The 24,249-nt window shown below is 43.8% G+C and overlaps 1 protein-coding gene and 1 long non-coding RNA gene across 7 annotated transcripts in view; both read left to right on the plus strand.

Annotated features, from left to right (window-relative positions):
• Positions 1-25: 25 nt before the first annotated feature.
• Positions 26-5,275, plus strand: LOC141379005 (uncharacterized). 2 transcript variants are annotated; one of them, XR_015516469.1, is made up of 5 exons: positions 26-276; positions 1,934-2,076; positions 2,196-2,285; positions 2,605-2,687; positions 2,775-5,275. It is a non-coding gene; the product is annotated as an uncharacterized LOC141379005 (long non-coding RNA). The 2 variants fall into 2 exon arrangements; XR_015516468.1 differs by lacking the exon at positions 26-276 and having other exon boundaries at positions 1,103-2,076.
• Positions 5,276-7,782: 2,507 nt separating this feature from the next.
• Positions 7,783-24,249, plus strand: part of nuggc.3 (nuclear GTPase, germinal center associated, tandem duplicate 3) — a 29,333-nt gene continuing 12,866 nt past the window's right edge. For 2 of the 5 annotated variants that reach the window (XR_015515619.1, NM_001100097.2), the window contains exons 1-9: positions 7,783-7,853; positions 12,731-12,939; positions 13,020-13,074; positions 13,520-13,602; positions 14,360-14,413; positions 22,786-22,842; positions 22,942-23,050; positions 23,139-23,370; positions 23,499-23,678. Coding sequence is in view for 2 of the 5 variants with exons in the window: in NM_001100097.2 (NP_001093567.2) it covers positions 12,738-12,939; positions 13,020-13,074; positions 13,520-13,602; positions 14,360-14,413; positions 22,786-22,842; positions 22,942-23,050; positions 23,139-23,370; positions 23,499-23,678 (972 nt within the window). In the remaining 3 variants the exon portion in view is untranslated. Of the gene's footprint in view, positions 7,854-8,398; positions 10,105-12,730; positions 12,940-13,019; positions 13,075-13,519; positions 13,603-14,359; positions 14,414-22,785; positions 22,843-22,941; positions 23,051-23,138; positions 23,371-23,498; positions 23,679-24,249 lie in introns of all 5 variants that reach the window. The other 3 variants (NM_001442596.1, XM_087293733.1, XM_087293732.1) reach the window with 3 other exon arrangements.

The following is a 24,249-nucleotide window of genomic DNA, read 5'->3' on the forward strand; positions in this document are numbered from 1 at the left end:
GCTGCTTCATGTTTCTTCTTTGTAGGTAAAAAGGACAGAGGCTTGAGGTCCTGCAGTAATTACAGGGCACTCAACAAGAAAACTGTCAAGTACCAATACCCACTTTCCCTCACTTCATCTGCCCTCGGACAACTTCAAGGAGCCCAGATAGATCTTCACCAAGTTGGATCTTAGAAGCACATATAACCTCATCTAGATATGTTAAAGGGATGAATGGAAGACAGCATTTCTGACCCTTCTGGCCACTACGAGTACCTAGTGAAGCCCTTTGGGCTGGTAAACACCCCTTCCATATTTTTAGGTCCACCAATGTCTCAGTGAAATCCACCTGTATCTCAAGGCAGAGAAGTGCATGTTTTACCAATCATCCATCCAGTTCCTGGGTTATCACATTCTTAAGGCATTAAGATGGACGAGTGGAAGGTGGATGCTGTAAAGAACTGGCCAACTCCCACAACCGACAAATAACTCAATTTCAAAGCTTTTGCATCTATAAATTGAAAAATCTCCTAAAATATAAGCCCTGGGGTCCGTTCTTCATACATGGATTACTCAATAAAATAAGGAAAATCTGATCTAAAATTTAAAATCAAACAAATTGCTAAATACTCTTGACACATGAAAGTGTAAAGCTTCCAGTGCACAACAGGTGGCAAGTTATTGCGTATCATATTTAACAAACCGTTCACTACAAATTTTATTTAACCTTGCTCACATGGATTATTGAATATAATCAGATGAGGTCATTATGCTGCTGTGCCGTCAGCCAATCAGCATTGCTGATCATGAGTTTGAGAATCGATAGATCTGTTCTTCACAACACACGCACCGATCTCAGATCAGTTCATCAAAACATTTTAATTTGATTCGCAAACTTGTTTGAAGAACCAAATTAGCCACAGATCAGTTATCAAGATTAAAAGATCCAGGATCTGTCAAATTATCTAAGATCATTTCAGCGAGGTACGAAGAATGGACCCCAAGTCTGTGAAAATGTTTTTGTTGTGGAGTTAGATGCCTCCAATACCAGAGTGGGAGCTCTACTTTCCCAGTAGCAAGAGACCTTCCATGTGCCTCATACTCCCAAAAACTACGACATTGGGAATCGTGAATTATTGGCCATCAAAGCAGCACTGTACAGGATTCATACACATTTTACTACTAAAATTCCATGACTTTTCCATGATTTTTCCAAGACTTTCAAGTAAATTTTTATGAACTAATGTTTCATGCAATGTCTACATATACGTGGCAAAAGAAAACAATGCATGTTTAAATGTATTACAGCATATTGTAAAACATGCAACAAACTACTTACTTTAAATTTATATTTTATTCATTGCTTCTCTTTTCGGCTTAGTCTCTTCATTAATCTGGGGCCGCCACAGTTGAAGAAACTGGCAACTTATCTAGCATAAGTATTACACAGCGGATGCCCTTCCAGCTGCAATCCATCACTGGGAAACATCCATAAACACTCATTCGCATACATACACTACAGTCAATTTAGCTTACCTAATTCCCCTATACCGCCTGTCTTTGGACTTTTGGGGGAAACTAGAGCACCCGGAGAAAACCCACGCGAACACGGACAGAACATGCAAACTTCACACAGAAATGCCAACTGACCCAGCAGAGGCTCAAACCAGTGATCTTCTTGCTGTGAGGCAATTGTGTTACCCACTGTGCCATTGTGACGCTAAATTTATATTTATATCTATGTAAAATCTATTTAGACAATGCTTACACCACACTAATAACCTGAAAGTATGTGATTGGCCAAGGACAGAATAGAAGTCAAGACAACTGATCTATATTCAAGTATCTAGATATCTGTTTTCCATGACTTTTCAAAAACTTTGTGGGGTTTTCTGTTTTTCCAAAACTTTTTCACCCCTGGAAATGGCATGTCAAAATTCCATGACTTTTCCAGGTTTTCCATGACCGTATGAACTCTGACTGGAAAAATGCAGAAACTGGTTGGAAGGAGCAAAACACCCATTCCTTGTATGCACAGATCATCATAACCTTGAGTATCTAAGAAAAAACTGAACATCGCAAACCCCAGGATGGCAGGTGGGCTTTATTCTTCACCAGATTTAACTATTTCCTATCGTCCAGGCTCCAATAACACATAAGCTCACAATCTGTCTAAAATGCATACTCCTCACGAATTCCTGAACCTATTCTACCAGCTGAGATAATCATCATCCCAATCCAGTGGGTCATCCTGCAACCAATCAAACCCTCTCAAATGTCCAGAGATCCTCGTCATCTTCCATCTGGTAAGCGCCCTTTCCTCTTCCTATTCCTCTGCATCCCTGGTCACACCTAGGAGTTGATTTTGTCACAGATTTGCCACTGTCTGATGATGTTATTTATGTGATGTAGATTTCATTTTTAGTATTGATTGTGTTCAGCACTTTGGGCAACGTTGTGTTGTAAAAAATGTGCTATATAAATAAACTAAACTAAACTAACTAAAATACTTGTGTGGAGAGGTAAACATGATCGAACACCCAATAAAGGGGGAGAGCATGCTCAGAGGCCGACGGATAATCAGCAGGCCAATCAGAAATAATAAATAACACCTGTTTATTCTAGTGATTGGACCGGAGAGACACCCGTCTTAAGGAGAACGGGAGGACCAGTCAGGAGAGAGAGAGCCGAGCGACAACCAGTGCCTTGTGAGCTGTTGTTACCGCATAAAAAGATTAATAAACAAATTGTCACTAACCTTAACGCCGACCCTGTCTTCTTCTTCCCACACAAAGAAACTTTTTACAACTTGTATCACCAGTGGACAGATTCTCCAAAGCCTGTCGTCTTGTACTACTGAAAGGTTTACTCACAGCCATGGAAACAGCAGAAATATTATTCAACCATGTGTTTCGAAACTTTGGCATTCCTTAGGACATTGTCTCTGATCGAGGACCCCACTTCATCTCCCAAGTCTGGAGAGCTTTCTTCTCGTTCCTAGGCATGACAGTCAACCGATCTTCTGGTGATCATCCCCACAGCAATGGACAGAGAGGAAAATATAGAAAATAGGCTGATATTACCGTACTCACAAAACTCCTTATGTCAACCCTCCACAGAACTCTGTCCAGTGCATACTCAGCCACTTCTGTTTCCCTGGTCTGGGGAACTTTTAACAAGTTCCATCTGTCCATCATTGGTTCCGGGAGAGTAAGGGGGTCTGGGACTCACCAACACCTCCAGTATGCAATAATGAATGTCTGGAGAGACCCCAGTCCAACTTACTATCCAAGACAGAAGCTGTGGCTCTCCACCAGCAACATTCGACTGAGACTACTCTGCAGGAAGCTAAATCCCAGATTCATTGGTCCTTTAACCATCATCCGTCAAGTCAACCATGTTTTGTATGAACTCAGATTCCCTTCACACTACTACATTCACCCCATATACCATGTTAACGTTACAATCAGGTTCTCTGTTTTGTTAAAGATGATCCAATGTTTATTTTATTTTTTTTCAGAAATGTATATATTTCAACTTGAGTTAACTGGTCAATTTCTTCTGAAGGCATGTCAAATTGAGATATAAATTCAAAATAAGTTATAAATTAAATGCAAACAGCATTAAACCAAACATGACACAAATCTTAGGACAGATCATGTTTGCTAATGTAAAAGCCGCATTAGTAAACATTTTTACACTTTGGTCTGGTACACCCATTTCAGATACTGGAGTCTGTAATGTCAGAGATAAATATGTAGAGACACTACATTTATAGTTTGCTGCTTTTGCTGCTTCAACAGTTATGATTTTAAAAAAGCCCACCATTAATATTAAGGTATTTTAGATACATTATCTGATATTTATCTTATGTTTACTTATCTTACTTGTTTTTTAGCATTAATTGCAGTTAATTTCTTTAAAACTTCTTGAGTAAAAGGCAAGTAATTGTGTAACAAATTAAGTGTAATGGTTTAAAAACTGTGAATGACTGGGGTTGAAGGGTGTTGTTGGTATTGTTTGTGGGCTGTGAGTCTGAGGACATGTCATGTCCTTCTACTATTATTTTGGGAGTATTTATATACTAGATACTATTTCTTGTGTTTGAGAGCTGTTTTATCTGTATTGAGTATTCCAGGTGTATTGTCAGGACTTGCCTCTTTGGTCTTGTTAATTCTTGTTTTAGTGGTGGAGTCCAGACACTTGTCCTGTCATGTCTTGTGCTTGCCTCAAGTTTTCAGTTGATATCAGAATGCCACACCCAAAGTGTGACTGCAGTTGTGTGATTTTATCCTTAGACATACAAGATAACACTTTTCTCCAAATATTTAACTTCTTACCAATTACAAAAATCTGTTTATTGAATTAAAAAAAAAAGTTTATTTAGGGTTGTTATCTATATGAAATAAGTGTGTTTCATAATAGTTTTGCACTTGTTATTTGTTATATGGATTAGTTTTATTGCAACTTATAAAAGTAGTTTGATATTTATGTAAAAAAAAAAAAAAAAACGCATGGTGTTGCGTGTGTATGTGTGTGTGTAATTGCCACTTGGAACATAAACCAATATTTTGTTAGCCTACTTTTTGATAAAGCAGTTGTAGCAGTTATAATACAGATAACATAGCAATAAAAACATATCTGGTTGCTTTTAGGGGTCTAAGATGGGAATAATCAAAACTGAGATTGAGCTACAGTCAAAATTTGACTGAGTGAAGTTTTTTTTTCAACACATTTAAACACATAATAGTTTTAATAACTCATTTCTAAAAACTGATTTCTTTTATTGTTGCCATGATGACAACAATGAATGTTTTACAAGATATTTTCAAGACACTTCTATTCAGCTTAAAGTTGCATTTAAAGACTTAGACTAGGTTAATTAGGTTAACTAGGCAGTTATAGGGTAATTAAACAAGTTATTGTATAAGATTGGTTTCTTCTGTAGACTAGCGAAAACAAAGATAGCTTAAAGGGGCTAATAATTTTTACCTTAAATTTTTCTTTTAAAAATTCAAAACTTTTTATTCTAGCAAAAATAATAAAACAATTAAAACTTTATCTAGAAGTAAAAATATTATCAGACATACTGTGAAAAATTTCTTGTACTGTTAAACATCATTTGGGAAATATTTAAAAAAGAAAAAGAATCAAAAATCAAATTTGGCCTCTGGGGTAAATAGATCATCAAAGAACAAGTCACTTCATGTGTTGTTTTCATTTAAATCCAAGCTTAGAACTTTCTTAACTTTACATATTCTCTTTGGAAGAGCAAAACTCAGGACACACCACTGCTAAAGAAAAAAAAATACCATAATTTAGACGTATTTAGAGAAATCTATCAGTTATATTAAAATAAATTAATAAAATAAAATAAAACACAAGTAAATCATTCATTGAGTACATATTAATGATATTGCTTTATATTTACAGTAGTAATTTAGTCGAAAGTTTAGGAGAATTTTAGAGGAACTTTTACTATGTAATCACTATATAATCTGCCACTATTAAAATTTAGATTACTATTATGATACACTGTTAAAACATATAGAAATATGTTCAAGTGATGCAGGGGAAAACACACAGACATGCAGGGCCTTATAATTGACGAAAACACACAGACATACAGGGCCTTATAATTGAGGGCCTTACGGCCTTGAGGCATGGCAGTTCATGCGGCAAAGTAAGAACTGTCACATCCGTCAGTGACCACCTGAGGGCACTGTAGTGCATCAGGACTCAGAAAGCACTACAGCGTCCCAGAAAGACCACAATTCCATACATTCCACGCGCATACACCGGAACACATACACTGACCTGTCATCACATCTGTTCTGTGTTACCGTTGATTATCTGGACTATATATTCCATCATTCCACCGTTGTTTGTTATCGCATCATTTGTCTTTCATGTCTCCAGTTCCAGTAAGTCTGTTATTCCGAGTTGTTGTTCTTGATCTTGTTCTCGTATCTTGCTATAGTCTAGTTTGTGTTTATCTGTCTTAGTTTCTAGTTTTGTTGTTTATTTGTCACTTTGCACCTTGATATTTTTGGAATTTATGTTCACTGTTTTTGCACTATATTATATTAAAATCTGCACTTGAATCCGCAATCTTTTTGTTCTCGTTTTGTTATTGTTTTGATCACGCATAACGTGACAGAACGACGCAATCACTATGGATTCAGCAGATAATATTCTAGTGTGAATTAAACAGGGTAACCGCTCCGTTGAGCGTTACGTTAAAGAGTTTTTTGGATCTGGCTCCTACCAGTAGTTTTAGTGATTTACTGCTCATGATGTTTTTTCGGGGAGGACTTGTAGAGCCCGTACGATCCAAAATGCCGCCATATGAGGAGGATTGGAACCTTTACCGCTTCATTGAATCAGCTTTGTTGATCGCTGGCTCCCCTCTCTCTGTTGCCCTGAGGGAGGAGAACCCTCAGGAGGGAGGCCTGGTTGGAGGGCAACAGAGAGTGATATTTTCAGGGCCAGCTGATTTGTCTAAGGGAAGGAGGAGAGAGGCTGGACTGGAGTTGCGGACTTATCCGCGTCGCGCTGTCCGGAGACCACCCTTCTCGGAGCCTCTGGAAAGTCTTCTGGATCTGTGTGATACACCAGTGTCCGCCCTAGTCCTACAATGCCTGCCAGTGTCGGTTCCAGCTCCAGAACAGGCTCCTTTTTCTGCCGACAGCGCTCTCCCTCAGACAACCAGACGGAGGAGGCGTAGGAAGAAAACTGCCAATGCACCAGAAAGTCCACCAGTGTCCCAGAGTGCCCGCCAGTGTTGGCTCCAGCCCCAGAGCGCCCGCCAGTGTTGCCTCCAGCCCCAGAGCGCCCGCCAGTGTCGGCTCCAGCCCCAGAGCGCCTGCCAGTGTCGGCTCCAGCCCCAGAGCGCCCGCCAGTGTCGGCTCCAGCCCTGCCGGCGCCACCCCAGCTCCTCACCCTGCCGGCGCCACCCCAGCTCCTCACCCTGCCGGCGCTACCCCGGCTCCTCGCCCTGCCGGCGCCACCCCTGCCGGCTCCAGTGCAGCTGCCTCCTGTTTCGCCGGCTCCAGTCCAGCTGCCTCCTGTCCTGCCGGCTCCAGTCCAGTTGCCTCCTTACCCGCCGGCTCCAGTCCAGCTGCCTCCTGTCCCGCCGGCTCCAGTCCAGCTGCCTCCTGTCCCGCCGGCTCCAGTCCAGATGCCTCGTGTCCCACTGGCTCCAGTCCAGTCCAGCTGACTCTCCTGGGCCCCCCTGCCTAGTGTTTTCTGCAGAAGAAACATTCAGCCTGCATATGCAATACATTTAGACAAATGTATGTATTGACCAAGACAAAAACAACCCTTGCCAAAATAGCATACATAAGGAGAATCATTTAGAAAGTATGAAAACAACATGATCATGTGCAAACACATGTTGGTAAGCACATGCTATATGACCTTTAAGATATGTAAAAACAGAAAAACATACAGCCATTAATTAAAAAGCAAGGATACTATTGGAGCCGGGAAATGGCGTGATGCTACACGACATGTCATGACGACCATGGGAAAAAACTCTATATAAACTGTGGGTTTTTGAACATTGATAGGAGAAAGATCGATCAACCAACTTTGCTGTCACAATAAACTGCTTCAACTTGAGAACTTCGAAGACCTCAGCCTCTTTTTTGAAACTTAGAAGATATCCGTTGAGATCCAGTACACCTTTCCACAACAAAAGCAGAAGAGAAACTTTATCTTTCCCTTTAGTATGTTTCTCTCTTTAAAAGACCACACCCAATGATGACTCAGAGCTAACACACAGAATAGTAGCAATCCTGTACTTCATTGCTCTTGGCAGTCGTATCGGCAGGAGTGTTCTGTCCTTCAGACGTTATCCAGAGAAATAAAAGGTAACTTTTCTTTTAAATTATTATGATGCTTAGAAGTGAACTACAGTTACAAAATATATGTCAAAAATTTATACTGTCTTATGTTTGCTTTTTCTAAAACAATCTAAATAAACATTTAGAAATTTGATTCCTCTGTTAATTTTAAATTTTCTGATACAATAATGTACATATTTGAAAAAGGTCAACTATGTGTTCTTTGTGGGACACTGGGAAATGTGAAACTCTGGCAAATGTGAAAATAAATAAAATAATGGAAACAGATGCAGAAGAATATATTCATGTTTTGTCTAATATGTTATGGATACAATTTAAAGACACTTGTTTTTCAAGACGTATCACTGTATTATTAATATGAATGCATCATATAAGCAGGGTGTGGCAATTTACAGAAAACTTTTTTAAAAAGAAAAAATGTAAATCTTGAATACAATTAATACAAATATGTGTCAAACACAAAATGCTTTTATTGCTGTCAGAATGCAAGACAATTCTCTCAGAATGCAAAACAAAAACTTCCTACTATCCATCGCTCTTTGTTTTGGCAGTGAACTTACAAAGCTGAGGATCTTTGATCCATCAAAGCAGATCTGTTGATGGCTTCACACACCATAAACTTCATCACGTGGAATGTTAATGGACTTAAACAAAACAGAGATCAGAAATTTCAAGAACTTCAAAATGCTGACATTGTTTTCTTGCAAGAGACTCACATTGGTGTACGAGATAAACAGATAGAAGATTATAAAAAAGATTGGGTTGTTTTCTACACAAAGTACACCTCCTCCAGCAGAGGAACTGCCATTTTAGTGAGGAAGAGTTTAGATTTTGAATGTATAAGTCATGACAAAGATAACAGGGGAGCTTATGTTGTGTTGAAATGTAAACTGGCGGGTCAGAAGTACACTCTGGTGAGTGTTTATAACCATCACACCGATGCAAAAACTCTTGATAATCTTTCAAGATACCTGCAGAAAATGACCACTGGGCTGCTGGTGATTGGTGGAGATTTCAACACGATTCTCAATCCGTTTATCGACAAAAAGAATAATTCAAACAAGATAGCAAATAAAAGAAATCAGAAAAATCTGCACTTGTTTGTGGATAAATTCATGAAATCTCTTCAGCTGGCTGATGTCTGGAGAAGAATGAACCCTGTAAAGCAGGATTTTACCTTCTACATAAGAGATCGTCCAGTGTCTAGACTGGATTACTTCTTCATTCCAGATGAATGCATGTGGCGAGTAAGAAGTTGTGAAATCATGAATTCAAGGTCAGGAGAGCTCAAAGATCACCAACCTGTGTCTTTAGAGATCAACTGTGTCTACACAGAGCCTCTTCTGATAGATCAAACACAGTTACATTTCAAAATATTTAACAGCAAAAAACTACTTTTGACAGATGAAACCAGTTCATTACAGTGTGAAGAAAGCTCATCTGCAGTCAGTGAAGTTGACATTGTGTCAGCAGTTCAGTCACTTCAAGTGTCAGACACTGTAAGACCAGACGACATCCCAGTGTCCTTCTATAAAGACAACATCCGGGATGTAATTCCATACATAAAGATGCTCTATGACGGAATCCACATGGGTGAAGTCAACTGCTCTGAATTGTATTTTCAAGATCCACAGGATGATATCCCTCACTTTTTTAATGCCGACTACCTCATCATTGCAACAATTCTGGCAAGACGTCTCGATGATTTCTTAAAGTCTCAGTCAAAAGGGACAATTAAGGATACAGCAATTGTTATGATCACTCCCAAAACAGTCTGCACTGAAGCAATGCTCTGCTGTCTAAAGGATGAAATTGAGGACTCACATTCAGTTCTTTATCAAGACTTTCTCATTGTGCAAAATCTCCTCAGAGATTCAAAATCTTTGGAGTGTGTGGGCTGCCCACTGAAGCCAGTACTCACAGCTTTAAAACTGAAAAGCTGCGCCTTAAAGTTGTGTAAGAATTTAGAAAATTATGCAGTGCATGTTTTCAAGACAAATGTGATCATTTGCATCCCATCTGAAGACCTAGATAAGATGCATGCTATGGAAAGCAGCAACAATGAAGAAGAATATGATATTATGACATTATTCAGAGGACAAAGTGTTGAGGGTAATGAGTCTGCAAGTGAAGATTATGATGGACTGAGTGACGACACAGAGGAAAACTGTCTTGGGTATAGCAATACACTTTTTGAAGACAGTGTTGGGTCAATTGAACATGAGGGAAAATCTAAATCAATTGAAAGTGATGGAAGGTGAGGATATTGAAGATGGCTAATAATATATAGCAGACTTTATTATAAGAAACATAAAACACAATGGAACTTTGGGCACTTTTAGGAGATTCTCAGCTGCAGTGATCCTCCTGTGTCTACTGTACACTGTAATTCGTGTGGGTTAGTGTGTTTCCCTATTGGACAAATTAATTTTCATCTGCCTAATTCTAAAGGTCTACGAAAATTTACACCAAACACAGTGGTGTCACACTTTTAATAACCACTTGTAGACTACCAAATGTACATAGAATGCATTCACATTATGGCCCAAATTAACTAAATGGCAAGTTTGCACGAGAGCTCAATTCCAAAAGAGCACTGATGGGCATGGATGAGTTACTGACAGTATGCAAGTTAAACAACACAGATGTAAAATCTTATGTACATATCAACCAATGTAATATGTGCAGTGCAAATGAGCTCAGTGGCTAATAAGCAGAGTAGATGCTCATAAAATGCAGGTGATTTACTAAGAACAAGCTTTTTTTTCTCTACCGGGAGATAACGAATGCAAATTTATGGTAATTTTGTACTATGGTGCGCTCAGTCACCTTTGATTAGTGGATAATCCAAGTTAAAATGCAGACTTTTAAAACCACAGTAGGACAAAAATTAAGGGCTGGTCTAGACCTGGTATTCTGTGACTCACCCTAGTTGTGTGTTCCAAGTAGGGTTGTAACGGTATGAATTTTTTACGGTATGATAATCGTCTAAAACAATACCATGGTTTGATGGTTTCGCGGTATACGGTATTAAATAGTAATTCTCATAGCAAAGACCCTGAAAAGAATAAGAACACGTTTTCTGACTGAACAAAGGTTTTATTTCAACAAACTTTTGAAAGAACCATTTTAATTGAACTATAGAAGTCTTTTATAAAAATAAACAGAAAAATTTACCATTTTAATAAATTAAATTAGAAGGAATAAACAAGCAAGGTCTTTTAAGATTAGACAAAAATAAACTTAAACTGTCCTTCCTTATAAGCAGGATAAATGGGAGACCAAAAGTGCAATACCAAGTTTATGGCCGTAAACATGTATTTAAAGCGTTGTTTTTTTCAGTCTAGGTTGTGATGAAGAAATGTAAGCATGTTGAGATTTTCAGGACTTAATCTTGACCGCTGAGGTGAGAGAATGTGTCCACTTGTACAATGAACAAATAAAAAAATAAGAAAATAATAAATAATGTGTCAAAGTCCAAATAAACATGGTGCAAATCCTCAGTAAAAAAAATAGATATAAATATTTACTATACTATAAATAGTTACATAACGAAACTAGATTCAATATGGAACATCCTCAGGTTTTATGTGCCAGCATGGATATGGTTGTCTGTGGATATGGATTTGGATATGGTTGTCTGCAATGCAGACAAACAGCTGCACCTTCATTTGAGTCTTTTGAAAACAGCAAGAGCAGCAGTTCGTCTTTGCTGTGTCACTGTTTTGTCATGTTTCTGTGCTGCTGTGCATGCAAAAGTACTTAGTATGAGAATTATTTCATGCAAAACTTTTTTTTTTGGCGTTTTATTTAGCCGCGCATAAATGTATGCCTATCTCTCATTCCGTGTTGTTCAAAAAGCTCATTGTTGGTCCACAAACAAAAGCGAAACCTATGCTTATTGGTTGTGATATAGCGAGTTTGAACCAATCTGGGCATGGAGGGAGGACAATGCATCAATGTATCATGTCTGGTTTGTCCGGAGACACAGTGACGAGCGTTTCTTTGTCAAATCAGCGTTGTCAAATTTTGATGACGTAACCGCACTGATTCCGGAGGCTCTGAAAGTCCGCGAATGTTATGTGATACAGCACTGGAAAGCTTGACTGGAAAGATTCTCTTCTTTATGCCAATCTTTGAATTGTATGAATCGGATCAGCGGATCAAAAGTTATTAAACATTTAAGAGCAATACTTATTTTTAGCCACGGACGGCTGTCTCGGTCTTTAAGGGTTAAAACCGTTGATATGCAATTGTTCATGGTATGATAATCGTGCACGTTCAAATCGTGGTAGACCGTCATACCGGTATATTGTTACAACCCTAGTTCCAAGTTATCTTTTAATTCCTGAAGGACATTAAAAATCACATGGCTTGTGGAACATTGGAAAACAATATTTTCCAATGTTCCTCTGGCATTACAATTGTATTGCTCACTCTCTGTTCTCTGTTGTGCATCCAATAGCTTCAACAACTGCAGCCATTTCATGTGCCACACTAAAGACATTCTTTTTTAGGATTTAAACATTGGCACAAATACCTAGAATTTGAGGAATGCAAATCTTAGTAAATCATATTGCGTGATTCATTTAAATACTTCTTGCATAAATTTTGCATCTGATTAGGTCAATAAGGTCAGATAAAAAATAGCTGTGTCTATGCCTTTTTAGTGCTATCCTTCTCTGTGCATGTTTATTAAATACCAACAATTCTGTTTTAAAGCCAAAAAAGATGGTTTGTGCTAGTGCAAGCAGTTAGTAAATCTGCCCTTATGTGTGTGTGTGTGTGTGTGTGTGTGTGTATGTGTGTGTGTGTGTGCTGTTGGGAAGAGTTCTACATCTTTTGTTCATTATTTTAAATAATTAATTACTTATTTACTGCAGGACCACCATGTATGCAGTTGTAACCTTAGAAGAATCAGAAGAGGTGATGGTGACAGCATCAAACTGGTTGAGCGAAGACAAAAAACAATGTTACTGGCCTCCATACAAATCATCAGAGAAATTCATAGAAGCTGTTCAGAAAGGATTAGCACCTCAAACAGGAGAGAAATCTTGGGAGAAATTAGCTGTCCTGTTTCATGAAGAATATGGTACCATTTCTTACTTTAAAGAGTCAACTTTTACTCTCAATGAGTTCTCAATAATAAAATATTTTCTTATCTTACTGCAGGCACTTATGAGGAGGCCAAGGAAAAACAAAAAGAATTGAATGAGCAGACAGAACAGTAAGTAATGTATTCTCATTGTATTTAAGTTGGTATAATACATGTGGTTTTTTGGGTGTGCTCCAACCGCACAACTGGGATTTAAAATCTGGTCTTCTCTTAGTTAGCTAACTATTTAAACTGCTAAATAATACATTTGGGATTAGCATGATAACAGAAAATTGAGAATACAAATGATGCTATACTGTAGTTATTTAAATTATCTGTTCTGGTCAGGTATTATAATAAATTTTTTTTTTTACAATTTAGCAGATTTTTTTCCCTCCCGTAAACATTTGATATGGTAAGAAGTGAACGCCTAACTGACTATTGTGTGTTGAAGCTTTTAAACCACGTATGTTACAACTATCCCCATGTAGGGTTGTTTCCTATTCCCTCCCAATGGAAGCATTTGTTGGTATTTATTAGTAATATTATTTATGTTATTATTATTTCTTATAAACAGAGCAGCCACAGCAGTGAATCAAGTGACAGAAACCTGTCCACTGTTTCCTGGGCCATCATTAGGATTTTCACAGAATGCCAGTGGTAGGCCAAATAATAAAATTTTATTTACCTCACATAACATATCGGCTTCCCATAGATAAAACAATTTTTATTCTGTACAAATTGTATATTGTATCTCCCTACCCCTAAAGCCTGATTTATACTTCTGCGTCAAGTGACCGGTGTAACCCACGGCGCATGCCTTGGCTTTGCATTTATACTTCTGTGCGCTGTCTCTGTTGGTCTGCATTAACACTTCCGAAACGCTAGTGGGCAGTGAGGTGTAAATGTTCCTCCGTGTCGAGTTTTTTCTCTTCTGTTTTGTGTTTCCTGAACACTTCCTGGTTGTACAAGTAACTCAAACTAGCTCATTTTGAGGCAGAAACCGGCGTACATGCAACAACTTTAACTATGAGGTGAACACAAAACAAAACTTTCCATCCGGAGCTCCTTCACGGGACTCTACACTTGTATACAATCGCTACATTGGGCTCGCGCCATTTGCGCGGCTCTCGGTCCCGCCCCGACTCGTCAGGGCTACCAAGCCGACCAATCACAGAGCTTGTGCTACGCGTTGTTGCGACGTGTAGTTACATTTTTTGAGAGGTGCACGTCAGTGACAACGACGGCCACGGTGAAGGGCTATGTGTCAGCGCCGTAGCATACGCCGGTGTTTGACGCAGAAGTATAAATCAGCCTTAAATGTTCACATGTAACATTCTGGAGTTTTATATTTTCTAAATAATTTATTTAGTGTGATTTATGAGCTGTTTTCTCATTGGGAAAAATGTCACCACAGGGTCCAAAGTATTTAGCATTGCTGTACTTGCCGGGACAACTTTAGAAATACAAGGTACACATACACATGCACACAAACTAACATATGTATTTGCATGCTGTTTGTACTGTATTTTAGAAAGGAATTAGTTTTAAGCATATGAAAAATTCCTAGTTTTCAGAGGGGGGAATATAAATGCTATGTGGAAAAACTTCCACTACGGGGATTTTGCCAGAAAGCCAATCATCTAAAAAGTAATGAAACGGACCAATGAAAAACCAAAGAATTGGCTGCGTCAGCATACGCAGTTGGCAGCAATCACAATCAGTTGTGAATACAGATGCCAGCCATGCGAATGAACTTTTCTAGCTGGAGAGCTAAACTCAAGCTGTCAGCTAAGGAGCAATTACTGTGGCGAAGGAACATAGCATTTTGTTTTCTCTGCCTCAGAGATCGAGGGTTACATAGTAACCGTTTCATTCCCCAGCAGGAGGGGAAAGTCAATGTTGTGTTGAAAAACTTCCACTATGTTGAAATGTATGGAAAATGCCACAGGGATTGAACCTTACCATGTTGCTGCTAAGAGATTTGCCAGGCTCCAGCGTAAGTACACTATCATCACCAGAAACGCAGCCCTCCAACGTGTCCCTTGGCCCTAACTAACCCTTGTTACCTGTAAAGCGGTTAAAGGCTTATTTATATTTTTGGGGAGTAGTAAAAAATACACCTAGTTAAGATCTAGGAATTTAAAAATATTACAGTTGAGATATCGTGCCAGTCCCAAATGGGGAGGATGCTGCGGAGGTCACCTGCTGCCCCAATGGGGAGACCTGGTGGCAAGAAGACAAATGGACTATCCCTGAGAAGAGGGAGCACACATATGAAGGATGGTTAGCGGGGAGGGAGGACACGGGCCCCCCAGAGGGGGGAACTATACTTAGAATGTGGGCTGACTGAGCGGGCATGCCAACAACGTAATGGGCCAGGCACCCAACTCCTCTGCTGAATCAGGTGTTGGGGGCCTCGGAGGAAATCTGTAGGATTCACTGAATGGGGAACTCAACTGAGCAGGGTAAGAAAAGCAAACACATGCCTGTGTTAGAGACAAAAGCACAGCAACTGTTTTAACACAGTACAGAATTTCCTCATTCACTGGCAATATCCAGCTCAAGTGGGGAAAATTGGCTCCACTCAAAGTTTACAGAATCTTTTTTATTATCAAATTTATTAGGTGTCACCCAGCCGCAGTTCTACAGATGTCTGTTAGAGAGGCGCCGTGTGCTCATGCATAGGAGGAGTCGATACTCTTAGTTAAGTGAGATCTCACTCCCGGGGAACGTGGCTCACCCTGCCACTGAAAAGCGAGGGAGACACAATCCACTATCCCAGGGGTGGCCAACCCTGTTCCTTGAGAGCCGCCTTCCAGCAGATCTCAGTTGCAACCTATATCAAACACACCACGTCCTGTTCAGGTCCTAATTAGTAGGTTCGATATGGGTAGCATCTGAAATCTGCAGAAAGGTGGCTCTCCAGGAACAGGGTTGGCCACCCCTGCACTATCCAGTGGGCCAACCTCAGTATGGATATGATACTTCACGTTCTCAGAGAGGGAATTATAGCAATGCCAATCTCTCAGAGCAGGGGGGACAGCCTTAGTTCCAGCCAGCTGAAGGAGGATAGCATCACACTGATCTGGCATGTACAAGTCCTTCTCGGACAGAAGTACACCACACCGTGAATTGAATTGAATTGAATTGATGGTGTTAACTATCGAACTGGTAGGTCACCTAAGACCTCAGCGCTCCATCTATGGACCACACGTGAGGTTCCAGAGATCTGGACATGATTGCTAGATGGTGTCTGTCCCAAAGAAAGTGTTTCTTCAAATAGATATGCCAGGGAAGGCGCGTCACGAGCCGAAATGCAGGTCCGGTTGAGCCAGAGAGGCGCAAAAAACAAGTGCACCATCACGCATCCATAACCATGGACAGCCAAGGGTGGAGCCTCTATTCTCATGGGCGTGAAACTGCTGTGAAAGCTACGTGAACTTACCGGCAAAATCCACATTGTGGACGTTTTTCCACATAGCATTGAAGTTCCCCTCCCGCTGGGGAACATCTTAATAGATTGTTTTGCAAAAGTGAATTGTTATAGTGAGTACAAAACGTTCGAGGTTACTAAAGTAACCCTTCGTTCCCCGAGGAGGGGAACGGAAGCACTATAAGTGGATTTGATGTTCTAAATCCACGTATGGGAGGATTCAGTTCAGAAACCGCTCGTCTGAAAGAGTATTGAACGGGCCTATGAAAGCAATGAATTGGCAGCGCAAGCTTGCGCAGGTGTGCTGCATCGCCAATTAACTGAGCATATAAACACACCTGGCGCTAGCAAACGCTATCCTTTTTAAGCTGAAGAGACTTTTAACAGCTAAGGGACAGTCATTATGGCGACGGAGTATAGTGCTTCCGTTCCCCTCCTCGGGTAACGAAGGGTTACTTTAGTAACCTCGAACGTTCCCCTTCGGGGGGGAAATTCAGCACTATAAGTGGATTTGATGTTTTAAATCCACGTATGGGAGCCCATTGTAAGCGCCAAAATGACTGCACCTTACCAACACCCACCATGAGAGGGCAGTCAGGCAAGCGTGACGCACCCAAATCATGAGAGGCGCGGTCCTCCAACGTGCCCTTGGCCTTGGTGCCAAACTTATCCCCACTTCAAAAGAAGCTTTACGGTATAGGTATATTTTTTTGGGAGTCGCTAGCGTCTAGATAATTCTAGGAATATACGACAGTACGTTGGGAAGCGTGCCATCCCAGTAGGGAGGATGCTGCGGAGACCATCCGCACCCAATAGGGAAACAAATGGAATTACATATGGACTAACCCTGAGAAGGGGGAGTGCGCATAAGAAGGTGGTTAGCGGATGGGGAAAGCACGGGTCCACCCAGGGGGGGAACTTAACCGTGGCGGAAAAGCATATGGGGATCACCAGCGGGGATCGGCCATAGCAGGCACCTATACCCAAAAACGCGGGCTGACCAGCGGGCAGACCTAACGTAGTGGGCCAGCGAGTGACTCCTCCGCTGAGTCAGTGCTGGGGGCCTCGGAGGAATCTGCAGGGCTCACCGAATGGGGAACTTTACTGACAGACAGGAGGGTGCACATCTTTCCGTGTTAGGGAAAAAAGGCACCGCAAGCGTGCTACAACACCCACCAAGTTGTTTCCTCAATGACCAAAGGTCCCTAACACCCTTGAGGAAACCGGCTCCACTCGCAGATTATAAAACCTTGCAAATGTGTTGGGTGTCGACCAGCCCGCAGCTCTACAAATGTCTGTTAAAGAAGCGTCGCGCGCACACGCCCAAGAGGATGCAACGCTCCGAGTGGAGTGCGCACGCACTCCCGGGGGGCGGGGCTGACCTCTGCTCAAATAAGCACATGAAATGGCCTCCACAATCCAGTGGGATAAACGTTGTTTAGACACGGCACTTCCCTGCTGCCGTCCGCCATAACAGACAAAGAGCTGCTCAGAAGATCTAAAGTGCTGAGTACGGTCCACATAAATGCGCAGGGTGCGAACTGGACAAAGTAAGGAAAGGGCTGGGTCTGCCTCCTCCGGGGGCAGCGCTTGCAGGGTTACTACCTGATCTCTAAAAGGAGTGGTAGGAACTTTGGGCACATAACCCAGGCGGGGTCTCAGGATAACGTGAGAAAAATCCGCCCGAATTCCAGGCACGAGTCACTGACCGAAAATGCCTCCAGGTCCCCGACCCTCTTAATGGAGGCCAACGCGATCAGCAGAGCTGTCTTCAGGGACAGAAATCTTAAGGATGCTGTATTGAGTGGCTCGAAGGGATCAAATCGCAGGCTCGTGAGAACGAGGGCGAGATCCCAAGAGGGCGTGAGAGGGGGGCGAGTTGGATTAATCCGCCTAGCGCCTCTGAGGAACCGGATGATGAGGTTATGCTTTCCCACGGTGCCGCCAGCCACCGCGTCACGGTGAGCGGAGATGGCGGCAACGTAAACCTTGAGAGTGGAGGGTGACAGCCTGCTATCCAGCTTCTCTTGAAGGAAAGAGAGCATAACACTGATCTGGCAAGATCGGGGGTCTTCTCTGCGAGAGACACACCATTCAGTGAATAGACTCCACTTCAGGGCGTAGGCGCGCCTCGTAGAGGGGGCTCTAGCCTGAGTGATGGTATCGACCACCGCGGGCGGCAGGTTACCTAAGTCTTCCTCGCGTCTACGGACCACACGTGGAGGTTCCAGAGATCGGGGCGAGGGTGCCAGACGGTGCCTTGTCCCTGAGAAAGTAAGTCCTTTCTCAAAGGGATCTGCCATGGGAGGGCCGTCGCGAGGAGGGAAAGCTCTGATATCCAGGTCCGGTTGGGCCAGAGGGGCGCAACTAACAGAACCTGTTCCTCGTCCTCCCTGACCTTGCACAGTAACTGCGTGATCAGGCACACTGGGGGAAACGCATACTTGCGTATGCCCCGAGGCCAGCTGTGGGCCAGTGCATCTGTGCCGAGAGAGCCCTCGGTCAGGGAATAAAACAACTGGCAATGAGCGTTCTCGGGGGAAGCAAACAGATCGATCTGGGCCTCCCCGAATCGCGCCCATATCAGCTGGACAGACTCGGGGTGGAGTCTCCATTCTCCAGAGTGAATCTGCTGCCGTGAAAGCACATCGTCTGCACGGTTGAGCATACCTGGGATGTGAATGGCGCGCAGCGACTTCAGCGGCGGGTGAATCCAGAGGAGCAGACGGTGGGCGAGCTGAGACGTGCGGCGAGGGCGCATACCCCCCATGCGGTTGATATATGCTGCCGCCGCCGTACTATCCGTCCTGACCAGCACGTGTTGCTGCTCCAGCACCGGAGAAAAACGGCAGAGAACAAGGAACACTGCCAACAGCTCTAGGCGATTGATGTGCCAATGCAGCTGGGCACCTACCCACAGGCCCGCAGCTGCATGCCCGCGACACACGGCTCCCCAGCCTGTGCTGGAAGCATCTGTTGAGACAACAACATGACTGGACGCCTGTCCCAGAGGCACACCGGCCTGCAGGAACGAGGGGTCGTTCCAGGGGCTGAGGGTGCGGCGACACAGCGCAGTAACAGAGACTCGGTGTGTCCCCGCATGCCATGCACGTCTTGGAACTCGATCTTGAAGCCAGTGCTGAAGTGGTCTCATATGGAGCAATCCGAGCGGCGTGACAGCCGCAGCGGAAGCCATATGCCCCAGGAGCCTCTGAAAATATTTTAGTGGGACCACAAATTTGCTGTCGAGCTCCCTCAGACAGTTCAGCAGCAGGCGAGCGCGCTCTTAGGAGAGGCGCGCTACCATGGTGACCGAGTCCAGCTCCATTCCGAGAAAAGAGACCCTCTGCACCGGGGCGAGTTTGCTCTTTTCCCAGTTGACCTGCAACCCCAATAGGCGGAGATGCCGGAGCACATCGTCTCTGTGCGCAGTCAATTGCTCCCGAGAGTGGGCTAAAATCAGCCAGTCGTCGAGATAATTGAGTACGCGGATGCCCGCGAGCCGCAGGGGCGCTAGGGCACCCTCCGCAAGTTTGGTGAAGACCCGCGGAGACAGAGAGAGCCCGAAGGGGAGGACCTTGTACTGCCATGCTCAACCTTCGAACGCAAACCGCAGGAACTGACGTCTTTCAGGTCTATGGCTGCAAACCAATCCTGAGGGCGGACGCATCGGAGGATGCGCTTCTGCGTGAGCATTCTGAACGACAGCTTGTGAAGGCAGCGATTCAAAACGCGCAGATCTAGGATTGGCCGTGACCCACCGCTCTTTTTGGGTACGATGAAGTACGGGCTGTAAAACCCGCTCTCCATCTCGGCTGGAGGTACTGGCTCGATTGCACCCTTCGCCAGGAGGGCAGCAATGTCCTCTCGAAAGACAGGGGCGGACAGGGGATTGACCCTGGTAAAATACACGCCCGTGAACTTGGGAGGCCGTTTCGAGAACTGTAGTCCGTAGCCGAGTCTGATCGTGCGTATGAGCCACCGCGAGGGACTGGCCTGCGCTAACCAGGCAGGCAGAGCCCTCGCTAGTGACGTCATCGCAGCAATCGTTGACGTACCCGCGAAGGGGCAACGCGGAGCGGGTGTGCTGATCCGGGGAGCGCGAGGGTCCCACAGAAGAGCTGGAGGAGAGCGATTCGCTCTGGCTCCGCACCCTGACTCCGGAGAGGGGGCTGGGAGAAGGGAGACCGTCCCCCCAGCGCCCGAGAGCCGCTGGCGAAGCATGCAGACCCTGCGAGCTGAGAGGCAGCGCGTCTCAGACTGGCAGGGCTTGAGCTGTCACATCCGGGGAAGGGGAAAAATGCTCTTTGTTCGAAACTTTGGTGGCACTGAAAAGTACCGTTGGAATATGGGCCATGCCCTCCAGCGGGGAAAGAGCAAGTCTCCTCTTCTCCGGATGGCCTGTCACAAGGACGCTTCGCGGTCCGTTTACCGGACTTAGCGGCGCCCAGGGCAGGAGGGGCTACCGGCTTTCGGCGAGGAGCAGCGGAGATGGATGGCTCGGCCAGGGATGGAGCGGGCTTACGGCCCCGCCGATAGATGACATTGCCCATCGCATCCGACTGCTCCTTCACCGCCTTGAACTCCTGGGTGAATTCACCGACGGTGTCGCCAAACAGGCCAGCCTGGGATATGGGCGAGTCAAGAAAGCGAACTTTGTCAACATCGCGCATATCTGCCAGGTTTAGCCAGAGGTGGCGTTCCTGGACCACAAGTGTGGATATCGTCTTCCCCAGTGCGCACGCGGCGGACTTAGTGGTCCGGAGAGCATAGTCGGTCGCCGTGCGCAGCTCGTGTAACAAGCCTGGGTTAGACCCACCCTCGTGCAGCTCAGCCAGCGCCTGCGCTTGCTAGCGCTGGTAGGTGGCCATCGCGTGCAAGGCGGAAGCTGCCTGGCCCGCAGCCTTGTAAGCTCTAACTCCGAGGGAGGCAGATAACCTACAGGCCTTGGACGGGAGACGGGACGGACCGCGCAAAGTGGTGGCGCCACGCGGACAAAGATTGACCGCAATGGCGCGCTCCACCTGTGGGATCGCCTCATACCCCCTGGCAGCTCCACCATCCAGGGGGCTGAGGGCGGAGGCGGACGCAGTGCGGGCAGAGAAAGGTGCCCTCCAGGACTGCGTGAGCCTACTGTGCACTTCCGGGAAGAAGGGGACGAGAGGCTTCAAAGGCTTCGTCTTTTGGTCCTCTACGTAACACCCATCTAGTCGGTCTGGCCGCGGGGCTGGGGGATGAACCATCTCCAACCCGACGGCCGAAGCAGCCCGAGAAAGCCCGGCCAACATGTCCGCTTCAGGATCCGTTTTGACGGCGCTCGCTTGCCCAGAGGGGGCGAGCGGGTCCGGATCATCGTCGGACAATGAAAGCCCACCCTCCGATGCCGCGGTGCATCGGATGCACCCTCCGATCTCCGGTGTCAGCGAGCGTGAGAGCTACCATCTGATTAGACGGATCACTCCTAGTACCCGAAGCTTGGATGGAGCGCTTGGAGGAGCGAGAGGTCCGCGAGCCCTTAGGCGGCGGATTATCTCTCGCTGGAGCCCTCAGATCTGCCCGAGCGCCTGCTGCAGAGCAGGAGGCGACTGGGGTGGCTCGCTCTCTTACGAAAGCTAACCACGATCTCAACTGCGCAACGGTCATGGCATCGCAGTGACGACATGAACCGCCCCCGAGCACCACATTAACATGCTGGACCCCCAAACATGTAATGCAGTGATCGTGCCCATCATCCGGAGCCAGGAAACCCCCGCAACCAGAAACGCACAGTCGGAGCGCCATCCTAAAAAGGACGTGCTGCACGACTGTGTTGCTCTTTTAGGATGCTTTGTATCAATACGCACCGCTCTTGGAGGACCGGACACCAAGAGACGCCAGGCAAGGGAGAAACCCAGCTCGACCGTCTGCCGCTGCGTGGACTCGCTCTGGACCGGGAGACACTCGTTCGCTCGAAGTGGCTGTAGATCAGCAGGAGGAACCCTCATGAACTCGATCAGAAAAGTCTCTGAAGCGAAAAGGATAGCGTTTGCTAGCACCAGGTGTGCTTATATGCTCAGTTAATTGGCGATGCAGCACACCTGCGCAAGCTTGCGCTGCCAATTCATTGCTTTCATTGGCCCGTTCAATACTCTTTCAGACGAGCGGCTTCTGAACCGAATCCTCCCATACGTGGATTTAGAACATCAAATCCACTTATAGTGCTGAAGTTCCCCCCGAAGGGGAACAAACAGTTACAGGTGAGTTTCTTGTACCTGCAAATATCAGGAGAAAACGATATATTTTTTAATTCATTGGAACATTTCATTTTCTTTAAACTGTTGAGTGTTCAATCAAAAAAAAAATATTTCAAATAAAATGATCACGTTGTATTCAGTACAAAGTTGATGTGTTTTAATTCTCTGATTCAGGCACTAAAAGAAAGCGTGAATCGAGGGATTTAAATATCAGTGCTAAATCAAATTCAGGCAAGTCATTTTTGTGTGTTTTTTATACCTACATTTATTATGAATGTGTGCATTTAGTTTATCAATCTCAAAATAATTTCTTATACTTTTATTCAACAGAGATGGCCATATTGAATATGGCAAAAAAAAAAATGAATGAAGTTAATGTTAGACTTCAGAACATCAGCAGCACAGACCGAACGACAAATGAGTTGAAAAACACCATTTTGTAAGTACTTATAAATCACAATGTAAATTGTTCTGTATGCTCAATTGTAAAGTGGTGTTCAGTTACTTTTATCTATATCATGATGTAGAGATGCCATTGCAAAAATTAATGAGATGGAGAAAGACAAAAGAAGAAAGGAAACTATTGGTGTTTTTGGAAAAACAGGAGAAGGAAAAAGCTCTTTATTAAATGCAGTGTTGGGATTAGAGGGTCTACTGCCATCTGGTAGTCTTGGTGCCTGTACAGCAGTTATTACTCAAGTGGAAGCAAATCTGGAGGACTCTGAATACAAAGCTGAGATTGAGCTTATCTCTAAAGAGGTTTATCTATCTATCTATCTATCTATCTATCTGTCTGTCTGTCTGTCTGTCTGTCTGTCTGTCTGTCTGTCTGTCTGTCTGTCTGTAAAGTAAAGGAAGGTAATGCAGTATTTTGTGTTGTTTTGCAGGAATGGGAGAGGGAGATTGCTTCCAAAGATGAAAGAACTGATACAGATAATGAAAGGATCATTGCAGTGTATGGGGCTGATGCAGATAAGAAATCACTGGAAGAACTTAAAAAAGATGCCAAATATGCTGAAATTGATCACTTTTTGTCCGCTGGGAAAAAAATTATTTCACATACTGAAGTAAGGGCTAAAATATGTACATATTTTAGATTAGCAAATATTTTTCTTATTATGCATTTATGTGTTTAGAAACTGTTGTCAGATTTAAAGACTGAAATGGTCTTTTTTTTGCACTAAAATGGTGTGGACCGTTCTAAACACAGTATCTTGCGGCTATGTATTTATACATCTCTTTTAGATGTTATTCTTTAAGGCAACACCATATTTTGATAGTACCCCTGCTGACCATAATATACTTTAAATACTTATGGTTAGGCCTAATTCCAATTCTATTTTTGTACCCCATACCCCTTGGCCCTTGAAACAGAGTTTGAAGGGGAAGGGCTTCAAAGTTTACATCTAAGAAATGGGAGAGCACTACAACCCTCGCATTTCACCATATGACATCACGATCACTTGCTTCATATGAAATTGACAACGATGATTGCTGAGGGTATTCCAGTTGTGTTATTTTTTATATCTAGCTTCAGGAGGCACTGAAGGCATATTTCATGTTATCATAATGTTATAATGTGGCAATAAGATCTTAACTGTACTGTGCATTTACACCGTGGCCATATTCATCTATATA

The sequence above is a fragment of the Danio rerio genome, chromosome 19 (assembly GCF_052040795.2).
Source record: "Danio rerio strain M-AB ecotype USA chromosome 19, GRCz13ab, whole genome shotgun sequence".
Classification (NCBI taxonomy): Eukaryota; Metazoa; Chordata; class Actinopteri; order Cypriniformes; family Danionidae; genus Danio; species Danio rerio.